Raw genomic sequence first — 21,425 nt, 5'->3', positions numbered from 1 at the left:
GATAGGTGAGGACCGGGGGACTGGCAAGGGGATGGGGTGAGGGCAGAGGTGCGTGAAATACGGGAGACGGGATGGAGGGAGAGTTGATAGTGGACGAAGGAAGCCCCTTTCTTTAAAAAAGGAAGACATTTCCTTTGTCCTAGAATGAAAGGCCTCATCCTGAGAGCAGATGCGGCGGAGGTGGAGGAATTGAGAGAAAGGGATAATAAAGGAGATGTCTTCCTTCTTTAAAGAAAGGGGCTTCCCTTCGTCCACTATCAACTCTGCCTTCCATCGCGTCTCCCGTATTTCAGGCACCTCTGCCCTCACCCCATCCCCCCGCCAGCCCACCAGGGATAGAGTCCCCCTGGTCCTCGCCTATCACCCTACCAGCCTACAGATCCAACATATAATCCTCCGTAACTTCCGCCACCTCCTACAAGATCCCACCACCAGACACATCTTCCCCTCCCCCCAACTCTCAGCTTTCCACAGGGATCGCTCCCTATGTGACTTCCTTGTCCATTCATCCCCCCCCATCCCTCCCCACTGACCTCCTTCCGGGCACTCATCCCTACAAACGGAAGAAGTGCTACACCTGCCCCCACACTTCTTCCCTCACCACCATCCCAGGCCCCAGGCAGTCCTTTCAGGTGAGGCACCACTTCACCTGCGAGTCAACTGGGGTGATATACTGTATCCGGTGCTCCCGATGTGGCCATTTATACATTGGGGAGACCCGCAGCAGACTGGAAGACTGTTTTGCCAAACACCGGCGCTCGGTCTTCCAGCAGTGGCGGGATCTCCCTGTGGCCACACACTTCAATTCCACAGACCACTCCCACTCCGACATGTCTGTCCATGGCCTCCTCTACTGTCAAGATGAGGCCACACGCAGGTCGATGGAGCAATACCTTATCTCCCGCCTAGGTAGCCTCCTACCCGTCGGCATGAACATCCAACTCACAGACCTCCGTTGATATGCCTGTCTACCCCCATCCCTATCTATAATTTTAGTCCGGTTCTCTTTCTCTCTCTTTTATCCCCCCCACTATAATCTTCCCCCAGCCCTACCTTTCTTTCTCTTTTATTTCCCATAATTCTCCACCTTCCGCCTAGCCCATTTCCCTCCATCCTATCACTTCCCAGCTCTCTACTTCATCCCTCCCCCCCACTTCTTATCCCCCCTCGACCATCCCATGTTACTTCACTCCTGATGAAGGGTTTCGGCCCAAAATGTCGTCACTACCTCTTCCCATAGTTGCTGTCTGGCCTGCTGAGTTCTGCCAGCATTTTGTGTTTTTATTTATTTCCAGCATCTGCAGATTCACTCGTGTTACATTTTAGAAGGAATGCTCTTATTCTGAAAATATCACCTCATTCTAAGCTGCCATTTTTATTCTCATTGCTACCCAAGGGAATACATCACAATCTGATTGTTCTCAACAGTTTCTTCCAAGCCTGGCCTTGACCAGGAGAAAAACGTTAAATGATTGACTATGACTGAACCTCAGTCCAGTTTAAAACTGAGATTTGGGTAATTTTGAAACACATAAAAACAGTTCTGTTTCTGTAATTAACATTCATGAAAGGACATGATGCTTTGAAGCAAATGATACATATTGTACATCTCTATTTTACAGCTTCATTCAGTCTTTCCACTTTGGCCTAAATCTGATTTCTTTCTCCCAACTCTTTTTCCTCACTGTAAATCAGTGAATACCCCAACCTGTAAACAAAAGTCAACATTTTCCCAACTCAAAAGCTGCATTGGGTTGGTAGCCTCAGGAGGTTTAGTGGGCAAGTTACCAATAGATTATGTAGTATAGCCTGTTTTTAAATGGCGTACAATGTCAACACAAATTTCCTTGTAATTGGAAGATAATGAATAGTGACGTGTGGATCTCACAACACTGGTTTACACAGGCCTACACAGTTTCATATGTTTTATTAATTTTTTCTGCAGTAATTAGACCTTAATAAAATTCAATATCTCATGCATTATGCTCATACTACATTTTCTATGTTAAAAATCGTTTCTCCTTGCTTTTTTTTGTAAATAGCAAGTATTTGCTTCCCCAAGCAAGCATCCAATGGATAGTAAAGGAGAAGAGTCCAAAATCAGTTATCCGAACATCTTCTTCATGATTGACAGTTTTGAAGAGGTAATGTCTCTTTTAAGTTTACTGGAAGACTTTGTGAGGAATGCTACCCAATGTGAATTGGTGCAGCTGTGACATTCAGTAGTTGATTTGCTTGGAGTCTGTCAAGTCATTACTTAAGTTCTGCCTGTGGGATGACGACCCAGTTGCAGCTCCTTGTGATTTATAGGCTGCAGATTGGTCTGGTTTCTTCAACTAATTTCCACCTGCAACAAAGTGAGGCTCTTTAAAGTTTAATCGTTCTCTGCATCTCTACTTGGGCACACCACATGGGGAAGGTGGTAATGTTAAAAGGAATAAAGATTCCAGTATAAAGTAGATGTACCAAGACACTTCAGGAATAAAGGAAGACAGAGTGCACCATAGCCAATCACAATGGCCCAAAGTCACAAAGTTTGCCTCTTATTAGAGTGTTGATGTAAACCCCTTCAGCAGGGAGAGCCAGACTGACATACAGATTTCTTCTGGGTGTTGCTTGTTCAAATGTGACATCGTGAGCTTGCTGTGAGAGGTTCTGGCTTCTGCCTTTCCAATGTTAGTGCTGTGTTGGTGTCCTCGCGGTGCTCAGCAGCAGAGGTGTCAGTTTCCTGCAGATTCTCAGCAGTGATTCTCTGAAATGTTCTTGCCAAACCTGCTGCAAATTAGACCTAATGTGGCTTCCATCATTTCAGTACAGAGAGTGCAATAGAACCTGCGTTAGACCATAAAACATAGGAGCAGAATTAGACCATTCAGCCCATCGAGTCTGCTTCACCATTCCAACGTGGCTGATTTCTTAGCCCTCTCAGCCCCATTCTCCTGCGTTCTCCCCAGAATCTTCAACACCCTGACTAATCAAGAACCTATGAACCTTTGTACACCTACATGGAATGTTGTCAAAGGAGATCAGCATTCCTCATTAGGAACACCCTAATGAAGAGCAGGTCTTGCTCTCTTCTCACTGTAGCCATCAGGAAGGAGGTACAGGAGCCTCAGGACTCACACCACCAGGTTCATGAACAGTTATCACCCCTCAGCCATCAGGCTCTTGAACCAGAGGAGATAACTTCACTCATCTTCACTTGCCCCATCACTGAACTGTTCACACAACCTGTGGACTCTTCATCTATTGTTCTTGATACTTCTTGTTTGTTTGTTTATTTACTTTCTTTTTATATTTGGACAGTTTGTTGTCTTTTGCACACTGGCTATCCATCCTGTTGGTGTAGTCTTTCATTGATTTTCTTATGGCTATTGCATTTATTGAGTATCCCCACAAGAAAATGAACCTCAGGCTTGTACACGGTAAGGTATCTGCACTTTGATAATAAATTGACTTTGAACTTTAAAAATACCCAATGACTTGCTGCCACAGATGTCTGTGGCAATGAATTCCACAAATTTACCAGCTTCTGGCTAAATAAATTCTCCCTCATCTCTGTTCTAAACGGATATCGCTCTATTCTGAGGTTGTAATTTCTAGTCGTCCCCCCCCCCCACTACGGGAAACATCCTCTCCATATCCACTGTATCCAGCTCTTTCATATTCAATAGGTTTCAATGAGGTCTCCTCCCCCACATTCTTCTAAACTCCAGTGAATATAGGCCCAGAGCCGCCAGTGATCCTTAAGGCTGATTTATACTTGTATGTCGCATCTACGCTGTAGGTATCGTGTACCCTACGCTGTACCCTATGCCATAGGTTGACGTGCACCTCTCCAGAAAAGTTATTGACGCGTTGCAGTGACGCAGACCGCAACAACTGTGATTGGTCCACTTGGTAGCATCGCATTTCCTCCTACACATTTCCAGTGGCTTCTTCTCCGCCATGTCTGTAGGCTGTGCGTACACTGATACAAAATAGATGAACCAAATTGTCAAGTCTACTTGCCGACATGCAAAAATGCTTGAAATGCATTTCCTCGTCCATGTCTCTCACGAAGAAACTCAACACAGTGGCATAGAAACCCCACCGCCAACTAACGTTTTGGTGCACACCAACGCATGCTCGCTACGGTGTAGAGCAATGCAGAAGTGAAAATCAGGGCTGTAGCGTAGGCTGTGGCATAGCCCATACGCACAAGTTTAAATCAGCCTTTATATGTTAACCCTTTCATTTGTGTACTAGTTCTCATGAACCTCCTCCGGACTTTTTCCAATGCCAGCTCATCTTTTCTTAAATAAAGTTGCCCTAAAGTTGCTACTTAGTTTACAGAATGTGGTCAAATGGGGGCTTCAAGAGTGGTGTGTGTAGGTATCGGTTAATGATGCTGTGAGTTCAACAAACACAGGATCAAAGAGTTCTCTGGGGAGAGGGAGAGAGAGAACTACTGGGGAGAGGGAGAGGGAGAACTACTAATTAACATGTGCTGGTGTCTCTTCACTGTGTCTACTACACTCACAGTGTGGACATACAAAGCAATGCAGTGAGTTAAACTCCCTCTCAAGTATCACCTGAGACTAAGCTCCCTTCAAAGCTTTTAAGGAGATCTTAATATGCAACCGCAGAAAGTTAAGAAAAATAAGTATTAAATTCAGTACAGAATCGTCGCGCAGCTGAATATACCAATATGTCAATTATTCTCACAATTGGTGTCAACCAGTGTAATGCACGTACACACACACCCCCGCCCCCATTTATGAAGTGTAAACTTGTGGTTCAACAATATCTTAATAATAACAAGGAATAAACATAATAGTTCCTTCAAAATATATCCACTAAATGTTTACAAGTATTAACATAGCTTAAGACTCAGTGATATGCAAACACGTGGAAATCTGCAGATGCTGGAAATTCAAGCACCACACACAAAATGCTGGTGGAATGCAGCAGGCCAGGCAGCATCTATAGGGAGAAGCGCTGTCGACGTTTTGGGCCGAGACCCTTCGTCAGGACTAACTGAAAGGAAAGATAGTAAGAGATTTGAAAGTAGGAGGGGGAGGGGAAAATGCGAAATGATAGGAGAAGACTGGAGGGGGTGGGATGAAGCTAAGAGCTGGAAAGGTGATTGGCAAAAGGGATACAGAGCTAGAGAAGGGAAAGGATCATGGGATGGGAGGCCTAGGGAGAAAGAAAAGGGGAGGGGCGGGAACACCAGAGGGAGATGGAGAACAGTCAGAGTTATGGGCAGAGAGGGAGAAAAGAAAACTAAATATATCAGGGATGAGGTAAGAAGGGGAGGGGCATTAACGGAAGTTAGAGGCCAATATTCATGCCATCAGGTTGAAGGTGTTGTTCCTCCTACCTGAGTTTGGCTTCATCTTGACAGTAGAGGAGGCCATGGATAGACATATCAGAATGGGACATGGAATTAAAAAGTGTGGCCACTGGGAGATCTTGCTTTCTCTGGCGGACCGATCATAGGCGTTCAGTGAAACAGTCTCCCAGTCTGCGTCGGGTCTCACCAATACATAAAAGGCCACATCAGGAGCACCGGACGCAGTATACCACACCAGCTGACTCACAGGTGAAGTGTGTTATCAGTGATATTGCTGTTTCAAGGACAAATAAATGTGCTGCCAGTTGAATCCCAATTAACCCACACAGGAAATGATATAAAAGAAACAGCTTACATACAAAAAGTGATACTTACACAAAACAAACTTCAGCTCAAGAGACCAGTACACTCCCCACCTGGTATCCACAGGATGTCAGCTTTAACGATTGAAACTATAATTCATACAACCATTTCATTAAGTCTTTGGTAAAAGAAGAATGGTCTTGAGAACAGTCTTGCTATTCAATCAATGGTCTTCAACCATTATAAGCACTGGTGACATACTTGCTCATAGTAATGTCCAATGAGCTGAGAAGTGACATGGTACTAACCTGAAATTACGATTGGGTGCGTGTTACTGTACTTCTGAAGTGAATTTTGCCTTACCCACAATGAATCCAACTTTGCTATATCCAGCAGTGTCTGTGACCTTCAGGTACGCAACAGCAGGGATAGCTTTAGTTGACGGAGCATAGAAGATGCAGACCTCTTTCTCTTGAGTTGTAGTTAGTGGAATTGTTGTGCAGGTTCCTGGAATCTTCAAACCTTTAAGATGCTGAAGGAAAGAACAGCACTGGTGCCACTGCTGCTGTTTCTGTTTAGGGAGTGGGGCATCCCATCTGCAAGTGTCCGAGGTCAACTCTCTTCACATGAAGTGTGCCTTGATACTGACTGGAGCATCAAGTCCAAGATGGTCAATAGCTTGCCACAACTTTTAAAGGGCCTTTTGGTATCAGTAACCTGGAACGTAAGGTGTCAGTGATAAGGTCCAAGATCAAGATTCTGTAGAAGTTTGGCCGTATCTTCAGATGGGAAACGTTGCTTGACCTCAGCACTGTTGGAAGCCATTTTATGCAGTCTGAGATTAGAGTGCGTAAACATGTCTTGCATTGCTTTCAGTACACTGACTGCTTCTTCTGCACCGGAAAATGATTTAAGAGCATTATGCGCATAGAAATGCTTTTATATGTAACTCTGTGCTTCAGTCCCAAATTCCTTCTCATCCCTCAATAGCTGTCCTCAAAACGCCATAGATTGCCATAGCTTACCAAATACATGAACTGTCATATGGTTCTCCAGAAACTCAAGAACACTGTATTTGATTGGACTCCTGGAATAGGAACATAACAAAAAAAGCCTCCTGTTTCTTCGTGTAAGTCAAGTATTTTCATGACGTTTTCTTCTTCAACCCAAAGCTTACTGTGGTTGGACAGAGTGCTTACCTTAACCGCAGTCTGTTTGTCCAATAGGAAGCAATTCTACTCCAGTCTCTCCCTGTGGTGTTAAATATGTTGAGTAGTTCAGCGAGTCAGTCACATGGTTTACGGCCTTGATCCCGTCCACTGCGTCACGTGTTTGTGGAGGAAGGCCTGTCAGTTTGCAGATACATTTTGTGATTATTTCAACAACATGTGTTTATATTGTGTCTGTAATTTAGAAAGTAGAAATCTCACCAAACAGAATCTGACAAAAGGAGACTTTGGGGCAGATAACCAAAATAAATAAAGAAATTAATTTTAGGATAATTGATTCATTATATTCCCTTTCTACAAAGAACATTGCTCCCTGCCCCAGTCTTAACTGAAACATTAAAGGTTTCATAACACGACAGAATTAAATGTATCTGTGAAGCTTCTAATCATTTGAGGGAAGGCAAGTAATCTTATACTTAATGTTGCAGTATATTTTTGTAACATCAAAGTGATCTACAAAGGGCAGTTTTGGTGCACTTCTTATTACAATGCTCAACACTTTGGCTGAAAGTCACACTAATGATTTTGCTATATATTTTTAAAATTACTGCTGTTTACTTTATATGCAGCTGACCTTCAGTGCCATAGAACTGTGAAAATACTGATGTACCCCCAAGTTAACAATCTTTTGAGTAGCTGTATGATTTCAGTTCACAAGGAAGTGTCCATAGCTCAGCCTTTCAAAAGAAGATTTTTAAAAAAGTTTTGGATGTGTGTGTCCTGTGTAATCTAGAACCAGATCAGGATTTTAACTTCTATTTTGTCATACACTGTATGTGAACAGTTATGCTGTTACCTCTGTGATGGTTGCATAACCTTGCCTTCTGCTATGTTTGTTACAGGTGTTCAGTGACATGTCTGTGGGAGAAGGAGAAATGGTCTGTGTGGAGTTGGTCGCTAGCGACAAACACAACTCATTTCAAGGTGTGATCTTCCAGGGGTCAATCAGATATGAAGCTCTGAAAAAGGTGTATGATAACCGGGTGAGAGAGCTCTTTTTTAACCGGGTGTGCTGGCTCTGAGTAGCTTGTAATCTTGCAGGATTGTGTGTGAGTTTAGGTTTTACAAGTGTGGGATGGGGTAAAGAGTTGTTATTGAGCAATAGGATTGACTACATTGATCTACAAAAAATTAGCATTGGCTCTATCTATGACCTGAATGTAGGAACTGTATAACTGTGCGTACGGAAATGCAAGTGCCAGTGCCTCTCTGTTTCACCCACCTGTACTTGGTACCACAACCCTATTAAAATGTAAAATGTTGTTTTAGTATGTGCTTAATCTCTCTCTGGTTTTGTGCGTCTCCACATTGGAAACAATGCCGTCTTTCCCCACATGCTTTTACCAGATGCCTCTGAGAATTTGCTCTATCAATAATGTACTAAAGTGAGTTGTTTGGCTCAGAAAGAGGGTGAACAAAAATGAGAGAGAGAGCTGACTTCTTGTTTAATGACAAACCAGTGTTGCCTGCTGGTGGACCTGGTGCTTTTTGGCAATCCAACGAGAAGCTTGTTGCCAAGTTAATGTTACAGCAACTCCAATGTTGTTGTTTCTGCTCAGGGATTTTCAGAAAATTGCAGTTCAGTAATGAGACATTTACATATTAAGCTTTTACCAAATACTTTTGATTTAAATACTAATATAATTTCATGATCTCTTTTGTTAGTTATTATTCAAATTTTTAGTCACCATCTTGTGTATTTTTTGTTTGTTCCTGCCTATGTTTCTTTGATTTTTACTATTACCCTCTGTGCAAGAAGTGAATACCATTATTTTTGAATACCAATCTGTGGTGCTGTGTTAATAAATGTGAAAGCTTCTAATATCTCTATGGGTTATTTGATACCCCAGCCTCCTTTTGACTGCAACTCATTGAAGGATCAAGGCACAGGATTGGCGAGGTGGGATGGGGTGGTGAGAGTTAGTAGCAACTTTAAGTTTTAAATGCCTGACAACTGCAGGAAGCAGGGGGAGGAAAAACATAGTTCTTCTGTAATGTTGCACTGTTTGAAAAGTACAAGACATTAATTTCATCACAGCAGGAGTGTAGCAAAGCAATACATCATGACACTATAACTCTGGATATATCAAGCAATTTGCCTACCATTTCCAGAGCAGAGATGGCAATCTTTTAGGTAGAAAAGGACACATAGAAAGAGAGACTGAAGATGACTGAAAACATTTTATTTGGATGAGCTTTCCTTCCACTCTGTCCTAAGTGTCTTGGAACCACGGTCAGACCTGATTCTAGAATATTGTGTCTGTTTGGTCACTGAAGCTCAGGGTAAGGATGTGTTTCCTGAATAACCCCAAAGTTTAAAGTTTCACTTGAGAACAGTATATATAAACAGTCCTTACTTTTGACAGTAATCTAATCAAGATATTTCAAAAGGTTTTCATTGCCAACTTAAAGGTAGCCCCAAAGACCCTTAAAGAGGCTCAACATTTCACTGGCTACTGTGAATGTGTGTTGCAAGTTAACAGATGTAAAACACGACGATCAGCAAGAATGGACAACGATGGATGATGACTAGAGACCACCTTTTGTGTGGGAAAGACTGTGAGGGGAACACATCTGTAAGATAATCAGCTAACTGCACACCAAATAAATGGAAGTACGATTGGCATAACTCTGAATAAGTGCGCATTTTGATAATAAACTTGCTTTGAACTTTGAAAACACTGAAAATGCACAGCAGAGTTATCTCTATCAGATCAATAATTTTCTTCCAGAAGTGGGCTGACTTCAGGGATTAAACACTGGGCCTAGTTTACTAATGAAGAGAGAATTTGTTAAGTGCATGGAATTCTTTCTTTAAAGGAGGAAGTAGAAAGAGAACGACTGTCCTTTGGGTAGACTGCAGCACTCAGAGCAGCTCTGCTAATGTGAGATGAGCAAATCATCTCCCTGATGTACTTTGTGCACAGTCTTGTTGCTAACACTGTTGCTTTATATTTAAACGTGTGTAAACTAGCAATTACAGCATTTATCTCTTTGAATAATTTTAATTAGATTAGAGAAAAACATTTTTTCTTGTTCAGCTATTAGTAAATGCTGTTCACACTACTTTGAAGGCATCCAGTAGGGACTGACAGAATGTTTCTTGTGTTCTGTCTTTCTCTGCTCCGTCTGAGCTCTGAGAATCTCGGTCAGGTTCAGATAGACTTCCACTCTTGAAAAGACTTCTCTTTCATTTTCTCAGCCACCACACCAGCTTCTTCAATCGTGCAATCCTCTGCTTTGACTCATCAATTGCATGAGGTCAGTCGTAGTCCTAAAATTGGATACTCTGTGTCTGTTGCTTTGACTCAACACATCTCTGCCAAAGCACTAGTGCAGTTCCACAAATGATCTCCGTTTCCAGACCAGAGAGGGGCAAATGAGTTCTGGTTCTTGGGTGCAGCCTCGTCACCTAGTAGATAATGTCGAGGAAACTTTGGATGAACCACGTTGCAGAGGAACCTGCAGTGACCGATCGTTTAGGGGCACACTGGAGAAGTCGCAAATCTGCTGAATCTGAGAGGGGTCTAGAGAATGCTGACTAAAGCAGTATTGTGTGGGTTGTGTTCTTTCTTTCAGGTAAGTGTGGCTGCTAAGATGGCTCAGAAGATGTCGTTTGGGTTTTATAAATACAACAACATGGAATTTGTCCGGATGAAAGGGCCCCAGGGAAAGGGGCATGCTGAGATGGCAGTGAGCCGTGTAGCGACTGGGGACACTTCACCCTATGGCACCGAAGAGGGCTCTGAGCCAGGGTCACCCCTGAATGAACAAGTAAGTACAGAAAGCCTTTGGAGCGGAGCAAGGCTCTCAGAGTCACCTGCTCCCCGTGACCTCTCCACAATGCCAAGGTTGGATTAATCTTCCCAAGGGACGTTGTTCGAAACAATATAACCATATCACAATTACAGCACGGAAACAGGCCATCTCGGCCCTTCTAGTCCTTGCGTACTCTCATCTAGTCCCACTGACTCGCACTCAGCCCATAACCCTCCATTCCTTTCCTGTCCATATACCTATCCAATTTTACTTTAAATTACAATACCAAACCTGCCTCTACCACTTTTACTGGAAGCTCATTCCACACAGCTATTACTCTCTGAGTAAAGAAATTCCCCCTCGTGTTACCCCTAAACTTTTGCCCCCTAACTCTCAACTCATGTCCTCTTGTTTGAATCTCCCCTACTCTCAATGGAAAAAGTCTATCCACATCAACTCTGTCTATCCCCCTCATAATTTTAAATACCTCTATCAAGTCCCCCCTCAACCTTCTACGCTCCAAAGAATAAAGACCTAACTTGTTCAACCTTCCCTTGTATCTTAGGTGCTGAAACCCAGGTTACGTTCTAGTAAATTTTCTCTGTACTCTCTCTATTTTGTTGACTCCTTTCCTAAAATTCGGTGACCAGAACTGTACACAATACTCCAAATTCAGCCTCACCAATACCTTGTACAATTTTAACATTACATCCCAACTCCTATAATCAGTGCTCTGATTTATAAAGGCCAACATACCAAAAGGTTTCTTCACCATTCTATCCACATGAGATTCCACCTTCAGGGAACTATGCACCATTATTCCTAGATCACTCTGTTCTACTGCATTCTTCAATGCCCTACCATTTACCATGTATGTCCCATTTGGATTATTCCTACCAAAATGAAGCACCTCACACTTATTAGCATTAAACTCCATCTGCCACTGTTCAGCCCACTCTTCTAACTGGCCTAAATCTCTCTGCAAGCTTTGAAAACCTACTTCATTATCCACAATGCCACCTACGTTAGTATCATCTGCATATTTACTAATCCAATTTACCACCCCATCATCCAGATCATTAATGTATATGACAAACACCATTGGACCCAGTACAGATCCCTGAGGCACACTACTAGTCACCAGCCTCCAACCTGACAAACAGTTATCCACCATTGGTTACTGTTCACCATTTGGTAATAAAGAACCACAACTAACCTGCAGTTTGGAAGAAAACCACAGGTACAGACTCCTCGCTGTCCCTAACTTTTGTTCTGACTCCTTGCTGCACAGAAATTGGGACTGCACTGGAGATGGATCACTAGTGCTTCCTCACCACCACTGGACTCTGAGCAGAGGGGCTGGATACACTTGGCATCTGACCCTCTCAGCTTTGTACAAGCTATGGTTAGCACACGTGGCACAAACAGGGTCACCAACCCGGATGGAAAGAGTAAAGTTGTTTATTTCTCTTGGTTCTAATTACAGAAAAGGTGGAAGATTATTAAATATGTTTTTAAAATATTTATTTAGTCATTCCAATAATTTTAAGAAACATTTAATGACCAGAGACATTCCGAAACACCTGGAAGGCCTTTTGCAGCACAAGATGTCAAAGGCCGATTAGCTGTCCTAGAGTGGAGGTGGGGTCTGCCACCTGAGACTCACTCACCACTTATAGAATATTCCACCTCCCAGTAGGGAGGCCTAGAGTTCAGATGGCCTGTGCAGCAATGGGAATTTAAGTTCCGATGTCAACTGTGGACCAAGTCAAGCACGGTCGGACCCAAATCGAACCCTATTTTTAGGCACCTGACAGCCCTTTAGGAGACCTCCATGCAGTTGATCATGACAATGTGATGCAAAAGTATGTTTAAATTCAATCCTCCTTATTTACATTGTTGTTAAAATGATGAAGCGTGAAGATCAGATGGTTTCTTTAATCAGTTTTATGCCGAGGTTGGGGTTTGGGTAGGGAGAAGTGCAAATTCAAAAACCAACCCTTGTGTGGCATGTGGTGTTGTTAGCATTCTGATTTGTGGTCTCAGTCAGAGAGGTGATGTTGAATGGTCGGAGGACAATGTCCAAAAGAAGCACCAGATTTAAATAAGCATTATCCTCCAATGTTCTTAAGTTCTTCAAATGAATGATCAAATATTTGTGGAACAAGATAAGATAATTTATGCTTTTTCATTCCTGCCCCACTAGAACTATTTAATATAGGATAGGATAGGTATATGGACAGGAAGGGAATGGAGGGTTATGGGCTGAGTGCAGGTTAGAGGGACTAGGTGAGAGTAAGCATTCAGAATGGACTAGAAGGGCCAAGATGGCCTGTTACTGTGCTGTAATTGTTAAATGGTTTTTATATACCTATCCATTACTTCCCCTATTCACACAGTAGTCTGAACAAAATGTATTCACCAGATTTGGTTTATAAATGGATCCCTGTGTTTCAATTACATCACTTTGTGTGAATAAGCAAAATGGATAAACTGTGTATCTGTGATTTTGACTGATGTACACTGTAAGCGTTGTTCTGTCATTATTGTTTCCAAGACAACAGTTGGGATGCTACAGTTCACTTTATCTCCAGGAAAGTGATTAGTCAATTGAAATTCCCGCTCCAGCATGTAATTTGGTTACTTGTTGAGGTTTCTGCTAAAAGATGGAATTATTCCATTCTGTCACTCACAGTTATGGATCACAAATCTAGATCCACTTTGGGTCAGGCAGAGAGCTGATGCTGATTTGGTTGTACTAACTAGCATATGTAAGGGAGGAATAGTGCTGAGAGAGATCTTGGGAGAATGATGGACCTTTTAAAATAAATCATAAAAGAATTGCAAATGCTTTCCTAAGGGCACCGCCTTTTATTTCCACCAGAAAATGTTCTCTTAAAAATTTATATTAATAGTTTACAAAGGAGTTCAATGATCGTCTTCCCCATGCTTGTGACATTATCTAACTTACAAGATTGCAATTTCTCATCACCAGGGGGATGCTTCTCCTTCCTGCAGTGCATTTTGGGTAGGTGGACTGCACCCACTAGTCTGTGTTGTGTTTGCTGTGTGTTGTGCCTTTTTTTAAAAGCAAACTGAAACTCTAAACCAGGGGTTCTCAACCAGGGGCCCACAGACCCTTAATGGTATTGGTCCATGGCATGAGAAAAGGTTGGCAACCCCTGTTCTAAAGCCTGCCTGATGATTGAGACTGGGTCATTCACGTAACCTTGTGGCAAGATCCAGTGTTGCATGCATAGATGCTTGTGATGGTAACATCATTCACAGAAGTGTAAAATCTACTACACCAGGCTGCTAGTTATGTTTGAACCTTGATTTGCAACCAGTAAATACCATTCTGTTATATTCATTTGGGACAGGGCTTCCCAACCTGAGGTCCATGGACCCCTGAGCAAAAGGTAGGGGTCCAATGGCATAAAAAAGGTTAGGAACCCCTGACCTTAGGAGGTATCTGCATGTCTACCTGCTCCTGAAAAACTTACTGTCTGTATGCCATTGCTGGCTTTCTTTCTCTGCCACAACGGTCAATGCTGTTTAGCTTCTGGTGTTATTAGTACAACATTTCAATCAGTACAAAGCCAGTGAATGAAATAACAGGGATTCTCAAATATAAGCAGGCTTTGTTTTAATGAACCAAGAGGTAAGACTTTTGATTTTATTCCTTGTAAATTCACTCTATCTGAGAGTAAACTCTGTTAGTCAGCGCAACGTCAGCAAGAAGACTCGCATCAAGCTCTTTTAAATTTGAACACCTCTTATCCATTTTAATCATAGAGTGGTTATAACTCTATTAAAATTATCCAATTGATCATTTTCCTGATAAATTTCAGGCCTTAGTGACTACTGTATTTTTGTTCAAAAAGATAATCATATCAATTTTTTTTTGTTTTTTTCCCAGTTGCCTTTAGTTCATCCTCTAACCTTGATGCTTTCACCAATAGAAGTTTTTTTCTCTATCTGCTCCGTGTATACCCTTTAAGATTTGAAATACCATGATTAGATCTTAAATCAATCTCCTCTGTTCCAAGATTAACCCCAGGTTCTTCAGAGTACTCATATAACTGAAGTTGCTTATCATTGGAATCTCTTCTGCATCCTTTCACATTTTTCCTGGAGTTGGTACCCTGGACTCCACTCTAACTCTTCTTGTTTCTCTGCCTCTGACGAAATTGTTGGATCCTATATACTCTGTTAACCACTTTCTCACTCTGCCCTGCCTCTTTTAATTAACCACATGCATGTACCTGAGATACTTCTGTTCTTCAGCTCCCTTTAGAATTGCGTCTTTGAGTTGATATTTCTTCTTCCTATTCTTCTTACCAAAATGGAATACTTCACATTTCAGCATTAAGTTTTATCTTCCACCTACCCATCAATTCCAGTAGGGTGCCTGAATCCCTTATAAACTACGTCTAGCATCCAACGGTTCTCTACATCAGAGTTTTGTATCAAATGTATTTGGAAAATAACCCTGTCTCTCATGCCCAATTCATTCAGAATATATTGGGGAAAGCAGTGGTCCCAGTGCCGGGCCCTGAAGAACTGCACTACACATTTCCTTCCAGTTAGAAAAACAACCTTTACCTAATACTCCAGATTTTCTGTTACATAACTAATTCTCTATGCATGTCAATACAGCTGCTCTTATTCCATGGCCTTCACCCTTGATGACAAGGTGACTTATGTGGTACCAATTCAAGTGCCTTTTGGAATCCATGTAATCACATTAACTACTACTCACCCATCAACCCTGTCTGCTACTTCATCAGGCTAGCTGGACGCAACTTGCCTTTAACTGATCCATGCTGGTTTCCTCAATTCTATATCTATAATCTGTTGTCGGTCTATATCTGTCCAAATTCTTATCCTCGTTGTGATTCTGAGAGCTTTCTCCACACTATACTGTGAGAATCATGCATACTTGGCCTTCTGGGAAGCTTGGAATCAAACTCGGGCTTCGTTTGATCAAACAAAACATTTAAATTTGATGAAATGTTTTTATATTCAGTGTTATGTTGAAGTCTCGCAATTTGGTTAATCAGTTATTGTAGCTGCTTGATTCCCTGGGAGAGTAATTCATTTGGTTCTTATTATTTGTGTGGATTAATAAACATTTTATGGATTCATAATAAATCGTTCAGTGCCAATTATTATGGAGTAATGGCAGGCTTTATGATCTTGACAGTGATTCTTTAGGCCCTATGTTAAGGTCTGTCAAACAAATTTCCTGTAGCTCTTTTCACGTACAATTTGACATGGAAAATGGGCATTCATCCTGTTAGCTGAATCAGAATTTAATATGCTTTATTTCAACATGATCTGTGCAAAGCAAAGTTGCTGATAATGGGGACAGGATGTTTAAGGTGTTTCCATCTTTCCTCTCCCACCTTGTTTTCCCCTCCTTTGCTTAATCTTCCATCCCTGAAATACCAAGATTTGTAAATGGCATTATTTGTGCTGCAAGACAGGAGTTACGTGCTGCATTGTAATGAACTCTGCCTTGTGACTCTGTGATTAAGACTGCAGCATAACTGAGCTGTCTGCAGAGATCTGACTAGAACCTCTGTCAGTTAATTAAAGAGTTAGCCTGGCTCTGGTCCGTTTGCAGTTGGCATAGGACAAAGGCAGCAGGTGCTTGGGTTTGTCGACTTGAGTAAGGCCAGGATAGTTCCTTTAACGATTTCCTCTGATTTCTGTCAAATCCATTGTACGGATTGTGTGGTGCAACCCCAAAGCTGAAGACAGTTTTATATTTGTCAGATCTCAGCTGAGCTGAGATAAGCTGTCTTCCACAGACTGATCCGTGCAATGAATATTAACTTTCAAACTGCTCCGGGCTTTGTTTACTGATCATTGATTGATTTAATTAGCAAATTCATTTTATTTGTAAGGAGAATATGCTTCTGATATAATAGATAGCAGCTCGTAAGAGTGGGTGTAGGCAACCAAACTGCCTTAACTGTAGTTCGGCAGGGATTTTTGTGGTATATCTGATTAGTGTGATGTTACTCACCAATTTTGGGCCGAGTGGAATGGAATGAGAGGGAATACGAGTGTTTTTCTGCTGCTCTTGTTAACCAATCTGACTATGAAGGCATTGGGAATGCAGATTTTGAAAAGCTCTTTTCTTTAACTGAAGATCCCAGTAAACAGCCCACTGGTCTTTCTTTCAGTCCCTGAAGTAGTCACGCTCTTTGCTGACCTGGGATGTGAGGTCAGCTTTGTCTGCAGAGTGCAGGCGGGCTCCTGCCACTGGTTGGGAACTCACTGTGGGAGGGAGGAGAGGAAAAAACTACAAGAATTAGGAGCCCACTATGGGCGAGGGAAGATTGATGAGGCCAAACTCAGTTTGGAGGATCAACGCCTCATATTCCAGCTGTAGCTTCCAAACTAATGGCATGAACATCGATTTATTTAACTTCTGGTAACCTCTCACCCTCCCCCCTTCTCTCTTTCTCCATTCCCCATTCTGGCTCCTCTCCTACACCTTCTCCTCATCTTCTGGTGCCCCTCCTTCTTCTCTTTATCCCATGGTCCACAGACTTTTCCTATTAAATTCTTCCTCCTCCTTCACCTATCACCTACCGGTTTCTTAGTTCACCCACCATCTCCCTCATCTGGTCTCATTTATCACCTACTGCTTGTTCTCCTACCCCTCCATTCTTTATTCTGGACTCTGCCGCCTTCCATTCCAGTCCTGATGACGAGTCTCAGCCCAAAGCATGGACTGTTTACTCCCCTCCATTGATGCTGCCAGACCTGCCAAGTTCCTCCAGCATTTAGTGTCTGTTGCTCTATGATCCAAATGTCTGTGGCAGTTTTTTTCCTTTTGAGCGCCAACCCTGTAGTCTATACTTTGACAGCTTCAGGCAGGTCTACAGCTGATGCCTCACTCTGGAGAGTCTAAGGACCACACCATCAACCTGAGGGTGCTTTCAAAACTCAGTGGGTGGGAGGATGACCCTGAAGGCAAAGCAATGCCCATGTTGCAAAGCTGCTGGCCACAAATGAGCTGGACATTTCGGTGAATGGAGCCAGCTGATGAATGAAAGCAACATGCGGGTAAATGACTTCCAGTGCTCAGGGAAATCCTGCAAAGACAAGACTGATTATTGTTCTTGGGAACCTTGCCCGGGTGAAACATAAATGCTTTTTACAAGACATGCCACTGCTCCCAATACTGAACATGTTGAGGAGGGTGGCCTTTGGAGTGGCTGTTCACCTTTTGGTTACAATACCAGTGGGCTGTGTGTCAGATTGGCGGCTTCCTCGAGGAAAGCCTGCTTCAGAAGATACTTCCCCTGTCTAGCTGGAGGCCAGGGTACCAAGACCAGTTGCAGGAGTGTGAGAACAGTGGGCAGTGCCAATTGTCTTCTGTGATGCCTGGGAAATGTACTCTCCAATTCCCCTGACACGTGCAGATGTACAGTGCTGTGGAAAAGTCTTGGGCACATATATATAGCTCAGGTGCCTAAGACTTCTGCACAGTACTGTACGTGTCAATGTTGAGCGGAGAGTGAGTTTGTAAATCTGGCAGGAGCAGAAGGTGTTGGGAATGGTGAGGGAAGAGTGACAGGGGTGAGGGGTGGCACAGATGCTGACTCACGTAGCCCTGAAATACCAGGCAAGGTCTTTGATGCCAAGCAATTGGCTTATTGGTCATTACAGAATGTCTGTCTAATGCTTCCCACTTTCTCCCCTCTCCCTTCCCCTTTTCCCAACCATGAATCCCCTTCTGTTGGGCCCTTCCCATTCTTAGTCCACAATGGGGACCCATACCAGAATCAGCTTTATCATCACTCATATTTGTCATGAAATGCAAGACTCCCAGAAGGTTAATTTACGGGTTGAGTCTGTTCTAAAGAAGAAAAATGCAGTGTTGGCATTTATTTCAAGGTGAATAGAATATAAAAGCAAGGAGTTAATCCTGAGCCTTTATAAGACACTAGTCAGGACACATTGGACTGTTGTCAACAGTTTTGGCCCCCATATCTCAGAAAAGATGTGTTGTCATTGGAGAGGGTCCAGAAGAGGTTCACAAGGATGATTCTGGGAATAAAGGGGTTAACACATGAGGTGTGTTTGGCAGCTTTGTGTCTGTACTAACTGGAATTTAGAAGAATGCGGGGGGGGGGTGGTTGAACCTACTGAATGTTGAAAGGACTAGATAGGGTGGATGTGGAGAGGATGTTTCCTGTGGTAGGGGTATCCAGAACTAGAGGGCACAGCCTCAAACTGAGGGGAGACTTTTAGAACGGCGGTAAAGAGGAATTTTTTTAGCCAGAGAGTCATAAATCTGTGGAATGCTCTGCCACAGACTGCAGTGGAGGCCAAGTCCGTGCATATATTTAAGGCAAAAGTTGATCGTTTCCTGATGTGTCAGGGCATAAAAAGACATGGCAAGAAAGCAGGTATATGGGATTGAGTATGATCTGGGATCAGCCATGATGGAATGGCAGAGAAACTCGATGGGCAGAATGGCTGAATTCTGTTCCAATGTCTTATGGTCTTATGATTTTTTAATGTCAGCAGCAGCAGATCAGCGCAATGCATAAAATTACAGTACTGTGCAAAAGTCTCAGGCACCCTAGCTACTGTGTGTGTATATATGCCTAAGATTTGTGTACAGTACTGTATGTATGGTCCTTAAGGGAATTATGTAGTGGCCTATTAGAAATTCAGGGGAAAGAGAAGGTGGGGTAAGGACTTGGGATGCTTATGATTCAGCAGTGCAAGCAATGTTAGGCAGCAATTCTAATTTTAGATACGACCTGATTTACTGTTGTTTTTTACTTTTGTTTTGACAGCTTTGCTTTGTTTAATGCTTAATTGTCCAGTGTTATTGAGAGACAAGGAGGAAAAATTTGGAACCCCAGTCTTACCCCTGTCACTGGACTGCACTGTAAACATTTAAAAACCGGTTTATTATGTTCAAACACGAGAAAATTTGCAGATGCTGGAGATTCAAAGCAACACCCACAAAATGCTGAAGGAACTCAGCAGGTCAGCAGCGACTATGGAAAAGAGTAACCAGTTGGGCGGAGACCCTTCTTCGGGACTGAGAAGGGGGGAGATGCCTGAATAAAAGTTGGGCAGAAGGGAGGCTAGCTAGAAGCTGAGAAATGAAGCCAAGTGAGTGGGAAAGGTCAAGGACTGGAGAAGAAAGAATCTGATAGGAGAGGAGAGTGGACAATGGGAGAAAGGGAAGGAGGAGGGACCCAGTTGGAAGTAACAGGCAGGTGAGAAGTGAAAGGTCAGAAATGGAAATAGAGGGCAGGGGGAGGGGGGGAAGGAGAAATCAATATTCATACCAGCAGTTTGGAGGGTACCCAGCTGGAATATAAGGTATCGATCCTTCACCTTGAGGGTGGCCTCAGCTTGGTACAAGAGGAGGCCATGGATCAACACCTCAGAGTGGGAATAGGAACTAGGCTGTTTGGCCGCTGGGAGGTCCTGCTTGTGGTGGATATTGCATAGGTGCTCATTGAATCAGTCCCCATTTTACAGTGTGTCTCAGCAATGTTAAGGGGGCTGAATCAGGTGCACCAGACACAGTAGATGCTGTTTATATTGTAAATACTTGCTGGTATTTATGTATATACTGCTTTTATGCATATTTACTCCATAAGCTTTTATTCCAAGTTTAATCTCTAACTTTATTTTTATGGAATTCTTCATCTTTCATTATCGTTGAATGACGTTTTTGTTGCAATCACATCAACACATTCTTAAAACATGTAAATGTATAAGGAGAATAATGTTGAATTTTGATATTTGTTTCATCATTGTCTCAGTGACTGCATAATTCACAATGAGACCTGTTGCGCAGCTCTCTCTGTGTATCTCTGAAAGGTTCCTGCATCAACTGTATATCCATCTTCACACGAAAGGGTGCAACAGCTCCATTTCAACCAATCCCGTTAACAAGGCAAGCACACTTTCAGCAACCCTCTGCAAAAGTGTGACTACACTAGTCACAGTTCCTCCAGAGGCCACTTTATGAAGAATACCAGTCGGGACAGCTTCGTTTCAACCAATCGTTTAACAAGGCAAACCCAACAGAGTAAATAGTGATCTGTTGGCTCTCTGTTTCACTGGATATCATCCATCGCTCATTGTACAATTTCCTGTTTCTATATGCCTGTTATCAGGGCTATATGGGGGAGAAATCAAATTGTTTTGGGTTTACTTTCAGGTTACTTCCTTCAGCACACCTCCAACCCCCGAACGCAACAACAGACCGTCCTTTTTCTCGCCTTCCTTACGCAGAAAAGCACCTAAAAATAGAATGGCAGAGATGAAGAAATCTCATTCAGCCAACGACAGTGAGGAGTTCTTCAGACACGGCTCAGACAACGGAGATTCAGCAGGTGTGTCTTGTACTTTCTGTGTAGTTTCTAAGGAGTTACTTGTACCTGCTGTAGACAATGAATTGAATTGATCTTCAGTTGTAACCTGCTGTGTGTTTTTCTGTGCCAATCGATGTTCAACTGATGACTATCCACATGTTTCCAATGGTTAGCTAGGCAAGTTCCTCTCCGTTGCTCTGGCAGGCTGTTGAGACAAGATTTCAACCAGCAGCAAAATATGAGAGTAAACTTGCAACACACACGTTTCCTAAGCAGAGGTTTTGTTTTGTCTTGTAGCATCATAAGCAAACAACCATTCCAAGGAGGGTAAAGTTCATTATTTTAATCTAATTGCGACTCTGAGAAAGAAACTGAAAATGCTGCTTTCCCAATCCACTTTAATTTTTCTTAATTGGAGAATGAAAT

General features: G+C 42.7%; 1 protein-coding gene across 2 annotated transcripts in view; it reads left to right on the top strand.

The window, feature by feature from the left end:
- kiaa0930 overlaps window positions 1-21,425 on the top strand; it is a 98,232-nt gene that overhangs the window by 57,923 nt on the left and 18,884 nt on the right. Inside the window, exons 5-8 of one of the 2 annotated variants that reach the window (XM_059977989.1) lie at window positions 2,043-2,144; window positions 7,713-7,853; window positions 10,450-10,644; window positions 20,846-21,020. In XM_059977989.1, the coding sequence (XP_059833972.1) occupies window positions 2,043-2,144; window positions 7,713-7,853; window positions 10,450-10,644; window positions 20,846-21,020 (613 nt within the window). The remainder of the gene's footprint in view (window positions 1-2,042; window positions 2,145-7,712; window positions 7,854-10,449; window positions 10,645-20,845; window positions 21,021-21,425) is intronic. The other variant, XM_059977990.1, reaches the window with a different exon arrangement.

This window comes from Hypanus sabinus, chromosome 8 (genome assembly GCF_030144855.1).
Source record: "Hypanus sabinus isolate sHypSab1 chromosome 8, sHypSab1.hap1, whole genome shotgun sequence".
Classification (NCBI taxonomy): domain Eukaryota; kingdom Metazoa; phylum Chordata; class Chondrichthyes; order Myliobatiformes; family Dasyatidae; genus Hypanus; species Hypanus sabinus.
Note: the sequence above shows the minus strand (reverse complement) of the source record. Positions and strands in the feature narration are given on the sequence as shown.